The 13,012-nt window shown below is 66.5% G+C and overlaps 3 protein-coding genes across 3 annotated transcripts; 2 read left to right on the forward strand and 1 right to left on the reverse strand.

Annotated features, from left to right (window-relative positions):
• The first annotated feature begins 195 nt into the window (after positions 1–195).
• Positions 196–5,971, forward strand: RHBDF1 (rhomboid 5 homolog 1). Its single transcript, XM_037507857.2, has 17 exons — positions 196–327; positions 388–518; positions 1,096–1,309; positions 1,550–1,759; positions 1,854–1,976; positions 2,047–2,204; positions 2,491–2,748; positions 2,838–2,949; positions 3,056–3,130; positions 3,218–3,379; positions 3,851–3,951; positions 4,041–4,104; positions 4,405–4,499; positions 4,677–4,752; positions 4,818–4,918; positions 5,018–5,171; positions 5,286–5,971. The coding sequence occupies exons 1-17, from the start codon at positions 211–213 to the stop codon at positions 5,703–5,705; spliced, it is 2,571 nt and encodes an 856-aa protein (XP_037363754.1). The 5' UTR covers positions 196–210; the 3' UTR covers positions 5,706–5,971.
• Positions 5,972–6,062: 91 nt separating this feature from the next.
• On the reverse strand, positions 6,063–8,391 carry SNRNP25 (small nuclear ribonucleoprotein U11/U12 subunit 25). Its single transcript, XM_037507858.2, has 5 exons — positions 8,257–8,391; positions 7,596–7,686; positions 7,332–7,437; positions 6,760–6,834; positions 6,063–6,510 (listed from the first exon to the last, which is right to left on the reverse strand). Exons 1-5 carry the CDS (start codon positions 8,296–8,298, stop codon positions 6,453–6,455), a joined length of 372 nt encoding a protein of 123 aa, XP_037363755.1. The 5' UTR covers positions 8,299–8,391; the 3' UTR covers positions 6,063–6,452.
• Positions 8,392–8,680: 289 nt separating this feature from the next.
• Positions 8,681–12,886, forward strand: POLR3K (RNA polymerase III subunit K). The gene is made up of 3 exons (XM_037504625.2): positions 8,681–8,804; positions 9,033–9,120; positions 10,919–12,886. Exons 1-3 carry the CDS (start codon positions 8,694–8,696, stop codon positions 11,044–11,046), a joined length of 327 nt encoding a protein of 108 aa, XP_037360522.1. The 5' UTR covers positions 8,681–8,693; the 3' UTR covers positions 11,047–12,886.
• The last annotated feature ends 126 nt before the right edge of the window (positions 12,887–13,012 follow it).

Raw genomic sequence — 13,012 nt, forward strand, 5'->3', positions numbered from 1 at the left:
CGGGGCGCCCGGGGTCCCTCCCCCCGCGGGCCGCCCGAGGCCGATTCTGGACCTCCCCGCTGGCCCTTCCCAGCGCGAGGGTCGCCCCGTGGCCTCGCTCCCCGCTGGCCCCTTCAAGCCTCCGCGGGAGGCGCTTTCCCGGGCGGGGCGGCCTCCCCGGCGGGCGCCCGCGCTGAGCTGCCCGCCCTCCCGCAGGCCGCGCTCCGCGCCATGGGCGAGGCCCGCCGGGACAGCACCAGCAGCCTCCAGCGCAAGAAGCCGCCCTGGCTGAAGCTGGACATCCCCGCCGCGGCGCCCCCGGCGGCCGAGGAGCCCAGCCTCCTGCAGGTAGGTCCGGGGGGCGGGCAGGGCCCCCTGGCCAGCCCCTCACGGCGCCCCGTCCCCCAGCCCCCGAGGCGCCAGGCGTTCCTGCGCAGCGTGAGCATGCCGGCCGAGCCCGCCCGCGCGCCCTCGCCGCCCCCGGAGCCGCGGCGGCCGGCGCTGCAGCGCCAACTGTCCATCACGCAGACCATCCGCAGGTAGGCGGCGGCGGGCGGCGGGCGGCGGGCAGGCGGGGCAGCGCCGCGTCCCCTGGCCCTCGGCAGCGCCGGCCGCGCCCGCCCTCACCGCGCCCTCCGCTCCCCACACCCTCTCCCTCTCTCCCGCCTGCGCTGGCGCCTCAGCTGCCGACAGGGGCGCCCCGGGTGTGTGCACACGCTGCCCCTCGCGGGCACCCCCGCCGCCCGCAGGGCTCCCCCGCAGGGCGCGGCCCGCTCCCGGTCTCTGCTCAGGTACCTGGCAGGCGCGTGTGTGGCGTGAGCCGAGTGTGCACGCGGGCGGCCCGCATGCCCGCCCCGGCCCTGCGCATGTCTGAGGGCTGTGGGCGGCGCCCTGGCCGGTCCGCTGCGAGGGCCGCCTGCGGCTGAGGACCAGGCTCTCCCTGGGGGCGCAGCCCTCTGCGCTGGGGGTGGGCCCAGGACCCCCCAGACGCCCCTGGGGTCCGCCGCCTAGTGGACATCTGGAGTTGGCTGGGGCTTGGGGTGCCAGGCTGGAGCCCTGCCCCCTCGCCCAGCCCTGGGCGGCGGGCCACGGCTGCCCCTGAGTGCCTGCGCGCAGGGGTGCGGCTGACTGGTTCGGGGTGAGCAAGGATGGCGACAGCACCCAGAAGTGGCAGCGCAAGAGCATGCGCCACTGCAGCCAGCGCTACGGGAAACTGAAGCCCCAGGCCCTGCGGGAGCTGGACCTGCCCAGCCAGGACAACGTGTCGCTGGCCAGCACCGAGACGCCCCCCCCGCTGTACGTGGGGCCGTGCCAGCTGGGCATGCAGAAGGTGCCTCCCTTGCCACTCGACCGGCGGCGGGCGGGCGTGCCGGCAGGCTGGCTCCGGCAGCAGGGAGGTCCCCCACACAAGCCCCAAGCACCAGGAGGGGGCGGGGCCCTAGGGCCACCCTTGGGAGGGAAAGCAGTGGGGGGCGATGCCCCACTGAGCGGGAGGAGCGTGGCTGTGTTCTGCACGGGGTGCCAGGCGGGGTGCAGCCAGTGAGACACCCCGTCCCACCCTGCCCCTCAGATCATAGACCCCCTGGCCCGGGGCCGGGCCTTCCGCGTGGCGGATGACACTGCCGACGGCCTGAGCGCCCCGCACACGCCTATCACGCCAGGGGCTGCCTCGCTCTGCTCCTTCTCCAGCTCCCGCTCTGGCTTCAACCGGCTCCCACGGAGACGCAAGCGGGAGTCGGTGGCCAAGATGAGCTTCCGCGCAGCCGCGGCCCTGGTGAAGGTGGGCAGGGGCAGTGCAGGTGGGGGGCGCGGGCGGGGGGCACGAGTGGGTGGCGGCGGGCGGGCCCGCACTGGCGCTCACGTCCTCCTGGCAGGGCCGCTCGGGTAGGGATGGCACGCTGCGCCGGGTGCAGCGCCGCAGCTTCACTCCGGCCAGCTTCCTGGAGGAAGACACAGCCGACTTCCCGGAAGAGCTGGACACCTCCTTCTTTGCCCGGGTAAGAGCCTGGCAGCGTCGCCTGCATCTCCCTGCGCTGCTTCCCGGCCTGACCTCCCATGTCTGCTCAGGAAGGTGTCCTCCCTGAGGAGCTGTCCACTTACCCAGATGAGGTGTTTGAGTCCCCCTCGGAGGCGGCACTCAAGGACTGGGAGAAAGCCCGAGAGCAGGCTGACCTCACTGGCGGTGCCCTGGACCGTGGCGAGCTGGAGCGCAGGCACCTGATGCTGTGAGTGCGGCCACAGGAGCCGGGCAGGGTGGGGTGGCGCACTGGCCCAAAGCAGGCGGACGGGGCAGGCGGCTGGTGCAGAGGGGCGCGGGAGTGCTGTCATCAGTTCTTGCAGGCTGGCTGGGAACCCTGGGGGACTCCTGCGTCCTTGCTGGCCCCCCAGGGGCTCAGGCCCTCCTACTGCTAAAGAGGCTGGCGCAGGGCCTCGCCTGTGGGGAGCCAGTCAGCACCGGCAGGCACCGGGCTCCTCCGGCCGGTGGATGTGACTGTGCCCGGCCCTCGCCAGGCCCCTGGAGCGCGGCTGGAGGAAGCACAAGGAGGGCGGTGCGACAGGCTCACAGCCTAAGGTGCGGCTGCGGCAGGAGGTGGTGAGCGCAGCCGGCCAGCGGCGGGGCCAGCGTATTGCGATGCCCGTGCGCAAGTTCTTCGCCAGGGAGAAGCGGCCTTACGGCCTGGGCATGGTGGGCCGGCTGACCAACCGCACCTACCGCAAGCGCATTGACAGTTACGTCAAACGGCAGATCGAGGACATGGACGACCACAGGTGGGCGGGCGGCCGGCCGGGGCGGGTGGCGGCGGCAGGGCTTCGGGTTGCGCGGTGCGTGAGTAGGGTGCTCCGCTGACGCCCCGCAGGCCCTTCTTCACCTACTGGCTCACCTTCGTCCACTCGCTTGTCACCATCCTGGCCGTGTGCATCTACGGCATCGCGCCCGTGGGCTTCTCCCAGCACGAGACGGTGGACTCGGTGAGTCCCGGAGCCCCTGCCCAGATCGCGCCTCCGGGCCGCATCTGCTCCACTCCGGGAGGAGGGCCCGAGTGTGGCCATACTGACCACCTGCCCCGCCAAGCAGGTGCTGCGCAACCGCGGGGTCTATGAGAATGTCAAGTACGTTCAGCAGGAGAACTTCTGGATCGGGCCCAGCTCGGTGAGGGCGGGGCCAGCCCGTGGGGGCCGGGGCGGGCTGGGGCAGGGACAGCAGAGCTGGGCCACAGCGCCTCCTGCGCGTCCACAGGAGGCCCTCATTCACCTGGGCGCCAAGTTCTCGCCCTGCATGCGCCAGGACCCACAGGTGCACAGCTTCATCCGCGCCGCGCGCGAGCGGGAAAAGCACTCGGCCTGCTGCGTGCGCAATGACAGGTCGGGCTGTGTGCAGACCTCGGAGGAGGAGTGCTCGGTAGGCCTGGCGCGCTGTCCCACCTGCCCCCTGCACCGGGCCCTTGGTGTCACCCCCCCAGCCTAATTCTCAGCGGGGCACACACACTGTCTGCCGTGCCCTCTGGTCACTTCTCGCCCCATGGGGCCACGGCAGCGCGCCCAATTGGGGTGCTTGTGTGCCAGGTCTGCAGCCTGGCCCAGGGGTAGACCCCTCAGCCTGCACATGCTCAGACCCTTGCAATGTGTAGAGGTGTGGTTCATAGCAAGCCCCTCCCTGGCCTGGACACAGGTAAATTCTGCCTCTAGGCCAGCAGGGCTCATACTGCGGGACTCTTGTCCTGAGTGCCCTGCAGGTGGACGCTTCCAGGGTCAGCTCCTGGAGGTCATAACATAGGGTGCAAGGGGGCGCTCAGCAGTTTGCTTGTGAGCACAGCCTCCTGGACTGCATGGGGGGGGATGGCTTTGAGGAGCTGACCTGTGTCCCCCGCAGTCCACGCTAGCAGTGTGGGTGAGGTGGCCCTTCCATCCCAGTGCCCCCGACCTCGCTGGCCACAAGAGGCAATTCGGCTCTGTTTGCCACCAGGACCCCAGGTCAGTCCCACACCTGCTGTGGGGAGGAACAGGTGCTCCCCTGGGTGCCAGGGGCAGAAGTGGGGTCTGACCGTGCTGGGCTTCTGCAGGGTGTGTGATGAGCCCTCCTCCGAGGACCCCCACGAATGGCCAGATGACATCACCAAGTGGCCGGTGAGCTGGGTCTGACATCAGCCCTGCCTGTGGCCGAGGCAGCCACACCTCACCCGTCGGTGATGCCAGAGCTGGCCTCTCACAGCCTGTGCCTGTCTAAGAACTGGGTGAAGACTTGGGAGGTCAAAGGTCGTTATTCATTCAGCCAGAAGCTCCAGGGGGACGTAGTGCTCAGCAGCCTTCCTCAAGCCAGGCGGCCTGTTGACCACCCTGGGCGCTGTGGCCCTACCTCCTAGCATGGCAGGGGCTCAAGTCGGTCTGGGGAGGCCCTGACCCAGCTCATCTCCATCTGTGACCCAGATCTGCACCAAAAGCAGTGCCGGGAATCGCACCAACCACCCCCACATGGATTGCGCCATCACGGGCCGGCCCTGCTGCATCGGCACCAAGGGCAGGTGGGGGCAGCTGGGCAGGTGGCGGTACTGGCAGGGGTGGAACCCTCTCCCTTGACAAGCCCCAGAGGAGCACAAGCTACCGGGGGCGGGCTGAGGGGCAACCGGACCTGGCCACATGTTTGGGCCTGGGGGCCAGCGGCCCCTCCATAGCCTGCCCAGCCCGGTCTGACCTTGCAGGTGTGAGATCACCTCCCGGGAGTACTGTGACTTCATGAGGGGCTACTTCCATGAGGAGGCCACGCTCTGCTCTCAGGTGGGTCTTGGGGCGTGTGGGCCCCCAGCCCCTGTGCCCTGCTGCTGATGGGTGGCTCTGCACAGGTGCACTGCATGGATGACGTGTGTGGGCTGCTGCCCTTCCTCAACCCTGAAGTGCCTGACCAGTTCTACCGCCTGTGGCTGTCCCTCTTCTTGCACGCCGGGCAAGTGACCCGGGGCTGGGCAGGGTGGAGATCCAGGGGCCCTGAAGTGGCTGGCTGGGTGGAGTGCCACCTTGCCCTGCTGAGCACCCCCCTCCACAGGATCCTGCACTGCTTGGTATCCATCTGCTTCCAGATGACTGTCCTGCGGGATCTGGAGAAGCTGGCCGGCTGGCACCGCATCGCCATTATCTATCTGCTAAGCGGCGTCACTGGCAACCTGGCCAGTGCCATTTTTCTGCCTTACCGGGCAGAGGTGAGGCTGCCCCCGTCCCATGTACACCTGCTGCCCAGTGGACGCACCCCTGGGCCCTGGGAGGCAGGAGGGGTGGAGTGGGGGGACTCCACTCACAGTTGTGTCCCCCCCCAGGTGGGCCCCGCGGGCTCCCAGTTTGGCATCCTGGCCTGCCTCTTTGTGGAGCTGTTCCAGAGCTGGCAGATCCTGGCCCGGCCCTGGCGGGCCTTCTTCAAGCTGCTGGCCGTGGTCCTCTTCCTCTTCACCTTTGGGCTGCTGCCCTGGATCGATAACTTTGCCCACATCTCAGGCTTCATCAGTGGCCTCTTCCTCTCCTTCGCCTTCCTGCCCTACGTCAGCTTTGGCAAGTTTGACCTGTACCGCAAGCGCTGCCAGATCATTGTCTTCCAGGCAGTCTTCCTGGGCCTCCTGGCCGGCCTGGTGGTCCTCTTTTATGTCTACCCCGTCCGCTGCGAGTGGTGCGAGTTCCTTACCTGCATCCCCTTTACTGACAAGTTCTGTGAGAAATATGAGCTGGACGCGCAGCTGCACTGAGCGCGGGCACTGGTGCCTGCAGCCCCCTGCCTGGGCTGAGCCCCGCGCTGTGCCCTGGCCCATGCTGCACTGTCCTGGCCACCCTCCGCCCGGCCACAACAACCCCTTGTGTGGCCAATAAACAGACTGGGAGCGTTTTAGCTGCCACGCCACACATGGCTCCTGCCTCCTGGTTTCTGGCTGACAGTGGAGAGGAGCCGCCCTGACGACCCTGAGCTGGGTCCAGCGGGTCTCCCCAGGGATGAGGACCAGGTGCTCAGATGGGAAGGCCCTGGCCCCGCCTGCGGCCCCTCCAGGCGCAGGTGCAGGCCGTATGGGACCCCATGCGGCAGCTGAGTGTGGCAGAGCTGCCGGGCCGTGGTGAGTGTGGCCACGGGGCTCACGGCCTGGACATCAGGGCCTGTGCTGCCCCCACACCTGGCTCCCAAGAGGCCATGCTGGTCCCCTGCCTAGGGTGCCATGGCTCCTTGAGTCTCCCAACTGGAAGGCCAGCAGCTTTATTCTGGGCTTAGGTCAGGTCCCGGCACTGTGGGATGAGCCACGCAGTCAGGGTGTGGGCGGGGAGGGGGGGGGGTAGTGTCGTGTGGTCTCGTCCCAAGGCCTAGGGTTCACCCCGACAGTTCCAGATGGGTACGCCTGGGTGAGGCCACCTTAACACGCTTGGGTAGAAAGTGAACAGTGACCTGGATTTCTTTTCTGCTGGGGCAGAGCCTGGTCACTGGCACTCAGCTGCCTGCGTCTGGAACCTCATTTCTGCCGCAGTTTCTTGACGAAGGACACCTCGTCCCGGTTCCGGATACCATAGCTGAAAGGGGAGCGAAGGTGTGAGGTATCTGAGGCCCTTGGCTGCCCAAGCCCCCCAGGCAGCCAGCAGCCTTCCACCTGCAGGCCCTTTCGTGGTTCCCCACTCTCCAGCTCAGGGGCCCTTCCCATCTCGGGCACCCCCATTTCAGATGCTCTCCTCCTGGAAGGGGCCTCAGTCTGCTGGCAGGGCAGAGAACTAGGGGGCAGCAGGCCAGATGCCTCCTGCACTCACAGTGGGACCCGGACTTACTCTCGGAGTCGCTTTCTGTCGTCTGTGAGCTTCTCCCCGGCAGAGGTCAGGTGATATGTCCTCCACACGTAGGACCTGCAGGTGGGGCTTAAAGTGAACCACCAGCTGGCAGAGGCAGGAGCCAGGAGGCAGAATCTCCTGATAAGGGCTCAAGGCGCTCAGCTCAGTGGGGCCCAGGGTTTGGCCTCCTCTCCTGGGCTCTGTTCTGTACCAGGCCTGAGACAACTACAGGGAGACACTCAAAGGCTCTGGGGACTCCACACACCCAGCGAGTGAGGCAGGCAGCCCTGCTGACATGTAGCCAAAAGGACACTGGACTGGACAGCAAAGTAGGGGTTGAAAGCAGCAAGGTGAGGAGGGGACAGGGCACTAACAGCTGTGCCACCTGGGAAGCCATCTACAAGACACGCGGGGGCCTGGGCCAGTGATGTGGATGGCAGAGCAGTGAACAGGGCATGGCCCTGTCGGAGGGCCTCACCCTGAACTCAGGCTCCAGTCAGGTCTCCATGGCAGAGGGCAAGGGTTCTTCTAAGGCACGTGTCCAGCAGGTGCTCACCTATGGCTCCACTCACCAGCTGATGTGCTGGACGCCTCCCTCACGCTCCTGCTTGAGCTGCACGTGCCTCTGGATGGCCTTCTTCAGGTCCAGGACCGTGGCATTCTGGACCACGACCACCGCTGCAACCGAGGAACCGAGAGAAGGTTCATGGGGCAGCCACAGGCCTGCTCAGCTCCACGCTGCTGGAGCCCAAGTCCAGCCAGATGGCCTGGGGCTGAGCTCCTGGCCCACACCACCCCGAGGAAGTGCAGCCACAGTGTGGGGAGGGGGCACCTACGCATGACTTCTCCGTCCACCTTGCACACCCGCACAGTCATGGCTTGGCCGTATTCCAGCGCTATCTGGGAACTGACCTCTTCCAAGGTGACCTAGGAGACAGCAAGGTGGGGTGGGGGTCCTGGGCCTCATCACCAGCTCGGACAGCAGCCTGACCACTGGCAGGCCGATGAGTGGCCTTCCCTCACTCGCTCCCTCTTGTCAGCACCTCGGTCTCGCTCACGTCCGTCCCACTCACCTTTTTTTTTTTTCCTCTCTTAAGATTTAGCCATGCATGCCAGAGCTGGGGTGCAGGCCAGAGGGGCGGGGGGGGGGGGAGAAGACTCCCCAGAGACAGCGGGGAGCAGAGCAGGCCGGTCCACTGAGACGCACAGCCGCGGGGTGTCTGGGCTGCTGCGCCTGTGGGCAGCTCCCGGCCGGCAGGGATCCAGCGCGCGCCGCAGTGGCTGCGGAGTCGCAAGCGCCGAGGCGGCCCCGCGGCCCCAGGGAGGCCCCCACATCTCCCGCCCTCGCGCGCAGAGCGGACAGCGGCTCGCACTGGCCCCGCGAGGGCCGGGGCCCTGGTCTCGGCGGGAAGGCCGCGCCCCAGCCGGGAGGGCCGCGAGGGCGGCGCACGGGGGCGGAGGACGCGGCCCGGGCCTCCCCCGCCGGCCTCGGCGCACCTGGATCGGGAGGTCGCAGAGCAGCGGGTCCTGCACCACCATGGCGAGCCCCTCCTGGAACACGTCCACCGCCTCCGAGTGCGGCAGCGCCTCCTCCTCGTCCTCGTCGCCCAGCGCGTCCGGCCGCGCCGCCGCCTCCGCCGCCTCCAGCACGGCAGCCCGCCGGCCCGCCCGGCCCGCCACCCGCCGGCCCGCCCGGCCCGGAACCGGCTGCCGACCGCGGGGCGCGCCGGGAGCGCGGTGGGGGCCAATGAGCGCGCGGGCGGCCGGCCGCGGGGCGGGGCGGGGCGGGGGCCAATGAGCGCGCGGGCGGCCGGCCGCGGGGCGGGGCGGAGCGGGGCGGGGGCCAATGAGCGCGCGGGCGGCCGGCCGCGGGGCGCGCCGGGAGCGCGGCGGCCGGGCCGGCGGCGCGGGGGCTGCCGGGAGCGGCGGCCGCCATGCTGCTCTTCTGCCCGGGCTGCGGGAACGGGCTTATCGTGGAGGAGGGCCAGCGCTGCCACCGCTTCGCCTGCAACACCTGCCCCTACGTGCACAACATCACCCGCAAGGTGCGCCGCGGCCCCCGCGCCGGCCGGGTGCTGGCCCGCCCCGCCCCGGGTCTGCGGGCGCCCGCGGCCCCCCGCGCCGGAGCTGCCGCCCCGCTGCCCCCCGGCCGGCCCCCGGGCGGGCGCCCCTGACCGCCCCGCGCCCGCCGTCGCTCGGCCGGCCGCGGGGGCTCCTCTGGGCCCGGGGCGCCCCCGGCCCCGGCCCCCGCCGACTCCCCGCGCCCCCCGCAGGTGACGAGCCGCAAGTACCCCACGCTGAAGGAGGTGGACGACGTGCTGGGCGGCGCGGCCGCCTGGGAGAACGTGGACTCCACGGCCGGTGAGGCGCGGGCCTGGGGGCGGCGGCGCGGGAGGCGGGAGTGCCGGGGTCTCGGAAGTGCCTCCGGGCAGCGCCTCAGGCCGCGGGCCGCCTCCCGGGGTCTCGGGGCCGCCTCGCCCCGGGCTCGCTCTCTGAGAGGCGAGGCCGGCGGCTGGCCGGGGCCGGAGACCAGCTCGGCGGGTGAAGTGGGCCTGAGGGCGTGTGGGGGCGCACACAGCTCGCGGGGTAGTGCTCATCCTGACTCGTTGCTGCTTTCTGTTTCGGCATTTTTTTAAAAAGATTCACTTATGCTGCAAGAGCCGGGTGCAGGCCAGAGGCACGGGCGTGAGGGAACTCCCCAGAGGCAGAGTGGGGAGCAGAGCAGGCGGGGTCTGTGGGCTGCTCCTGGCCCGCTACCTTTAACCCCTGCGCCCCCAGGGAGGCCCTTTTTCGGCATTTTGAGTCTGCAGTTCTCCAACACTATCATTTTAGCTACCCAACCGTGTGCAAACACAACATCAAAAGTGTTGCAAAGTGGGCCTCCCTGGGGCTCAGGGGTCAGTCTCAGCACCATGACACTGTAGCCAGCCACTGCGGCCTGAGTCCCAGCCCCGGCCAGGGAGCTGACCCATGTGGTGCAGCAAACCTCCCCTGTCTACGCGCTGCCCCCTCAGCAGTGGATTTCAGTGAATCCAATTGTTCTGCTCCCCACTCTGTCTCTGGGGAGTTCTCTCACCCCCCCTGTATTTCTGGCCTGTGTCCCAGCTCTGTGCAAAAAAAATAGAAATAATAATTTAAAAGTCACGAAGTTACAAAGCTCAAGCATTTTAGATACTGGTTCTAAAGTGGAAGCCAACAAAGAGCACTGCACACATTATCCGGGAGCCACAAGGCCACCATGAGTGTCAGCTGCAGGGGCCTGGCGGTGCCCAGAGCTGGCACCCAGCCTGCTCTCCAGTTGATTCATTTCATTTTTATTTTTAAAAGGTTTTATTCATGCATACAAGAACTGGGGTGCAGGCCAGAGGTGTGGGGAGTGAGAGGACTCACCAGAGACAGAGTGGGGAGCAGAACAGGTGGATCCACTGAGACACACTGCTGAGGGGAGCAGCAGGGAGACAGGAGAAGTCTGCTCTGCCCTGTGGGTCAGCCCCCTGGCCGGGGATTGAACTTGTGCTGCAGAAGCTGCAGACAGCTTCGTGGGTTGCGTCTTAACCCCTTGCACCACCAGGGAGGCCCCAGTTGATTCATTTCTGATGGAGATAGAAAAGCCTGGAGAAGCGGGGGGCCCTCTGGCTACATGCAGGGAAGAAGAGCCGATGCCTGACAGTAGTTTCTTCCCCGCAGAATACCCAGCCCTGCTTTGCTAAACCTCATGGCCAGGATATGTTATGACAAGGTTGATCATGTAGCAGATATTCTAAATAGTGTCTGGGACTGTTGGGTGACTCCAACAGGAGCAGGGTCAGTTTCTCAAAGCAGATTGGCCTGAGGGTAAACCTGTGCCTTGGGCGTGGGGTGGTGGGGCCTGCAGGTGTGGCCCCGTGTTGGACTGAGCCTCCCTCACGTAGTGTCCCTCCGGCCTCAGCCAGATTTGAGAAGAAACGAGGAATCAAATGGGGACGGGGTGTGTCCAAGGCCGGGGTTCTCTCCCAACAGGGAGAGCATTGTCTGTGGAGCAGAGCCTGGGGGAGGGGTGCAGAGGAGGTGCAGGTCTCAGCCGCTGCTGCCTTGCACTTGCCCACCCCCCCACCCCCCCACCCCCCTTGTCCTGAGCCCCTTCTTACAAGTAACACCGCTTGTCTGTTCCTGCTGCTAGAGCCGTGCCCCAGGTGCGGGCACCCCCGCGCCTATTTCATGCAGCTCCAGACCCGTTCTGCGGATGAGCCCATGACCACCTTCTACAAGTGCTGCAGCGCCCGGTGCGGCCACCGCTGGAGGGACTAGGCTGCCCGCGCCGCTGGCCGGGGCCTTTCACCGGATGGACTCGGCTGAGGTGTGGCTGCCTCCTGGGGTCTCTTTGGTTAACTGTCAGCTGCAAGCTGGTGATCAAAGTTGGTTCTGAATTTAAAATTAAAACAAAAAGTGACATTAGTGTCTTAGATCTCTTAAGTAGACTTTGTAACTCCGAGAAGCTGGTTACAAAGTTGCAGTAACGGTCTTGATTCCTTCTATGCGACTTCCTGGGGTGCCTCTTCCTGGGGTGCCTCTACCTGGGGTGCCTGTGCAGCTAGCTGGACGTCATGCGTGTTCCGTGTCAGCCTGGCTGCCCGGCAGGAAGGGCCTGGATGGCCAGGCCGCGGGCCCGGTGCTCTTGGTGGTCTCTCAGTGAGGAGCTGTGTTACGATGTGATGAGACCTCAGTGGAGGCCTTTGGCGCAGATCTGTGCTTTCTGGCGACTTGGCATCTTCCCAGAGATGATCAGTCCTTAGGGCCCCGTGGCGGCCGGCCCGGAGCCACTGTGATGCCGCCTGTCGCTCGGTTTCTTCTGGATTTACAGTTGTGGCTTCTTCAGTTGCGGGCGGCTTTATTTATGCATACAGGGCCAGGGTGCAGGTCAGAGTGGGTGGGGTGCAGAGACAGAGTGGGGAGCAGAGCAGACGGATCCACGGAGACACTGCCGAGGGGGCAGTGGGCGACAGGTGGGTTCTGCTGAGCCCTGGTGGTCAGCTCCCAGCACGGTGGTGACTGCTTGAGACTCAGCCACTAGGCTCCCAGGCAGGCCCAGGGCAGACGTTTCTTGCCTCCACCTCCCAGGGGAGGAAGTGAGGGCAGCGTGAGCTCCACCACCCAGCAAACAGGCAGGCGACCTGTGGCCAAGGACCGGCCCCACCCGGGGCAGCCAGACGGCAGCAAAGCAGCAGATTCTAGAGCTGCCTGGGGGGGCCTCCCGGGAGCCGGGTCGGTCTCAGGCGGTTGTCACTGTGGCCTGAGCCCATCCCCGGCCAGGGAGCTGACCCACAGGGCGGAGCAGACCTCTCCTGTCTCCCCGCGGACCCCTCACCAGTGTGTGTCAGTGACTGCCTGTTTTGCCACATGGGGAGTCCTCTCACAACCCCCCCACCTGCACCCCAGCTCTTGTATGCACAAGTAAATCAATCTTTAAAAGTATATGAACAAAGTGATGAAGAAACGTCTGCCTCGGGGACTTAAAACTTCCCTTGTCCAGGGCTGGGGACGAAGTATCTCTGACTTTGAGGGTCAAGAGTTAAATTTTGGAAAACAAACTTTTACAATTTTGTTATAGGCAAAATTTAAATAATTGAGCATGCCTTTTGTAATGTGGGTCCATTAATAAGAAGGTTGGGCACACTGTGTTCTGGGGTTCAGAGTTAGGGTCCTTCCCAATCATCTGTCTGCAGCTATCCCCCTTCATGCTGGTGGCCCCCTGAGCTGACAGCTCTGCCGTCGGGCCGCAGGGCTGGGCCGGGCTGTCCACTGCGGCTGGAGTGGCCACTGGCCGAGGGGAGTGTCCACCCCACCGTGTGACTTTGACTTCTGCTGGATTTGTGCTTTCTCAACTTTGAAAATGTGCTCCCAGGGCGCAGGGCATTGCCCATGATGCTGGGGCTCACGTCGCCCTGGACTTCACCCTCCAGCTCCCTGAAGCCTGCAGACAACTGGGTCTGGCTGCTCTGGAGCGCCCTGGGGTGAGGGTCCTGGTGGGCTCCTGATCGGGCTGGCTAAGGGTGGCGGCGTTTCCTTCCTGGGATGGACAAGGTATGCCAGTGTCCAGCCCCAAGCTGCCACAGGTGAGGCTGTGGCCGCAGAGCCTGAGCACAGGAGGGCCGGGCAGCTGGGGGGTCTGCGGGGCAGGCTTCAGGATGGCGGGGTTCTGGGGGGGCTGTCTCGTGTCCCTGCCCTGAGGCTCTGGTGGAGCTCAAAGACTGTTCTTGGAGGTGGGGCTGGCGGG

This window comes from Talpa occidentalis, unplaced genomic scaffold (genome assembly GCF_014898055.3).
Source record: "Talpa occidentalis isolate TD23 unplaced genomic scaffold, MPIMG_talOcc4v2.1 talOcc4.12, whole genome shotgun sequence".
Lineage (NCBI taxonomy): Eukaryota > Metazoa > Chordata > Mammalia > Eulipotyphla > Talpidae > Talpa > Talpa occidentalis.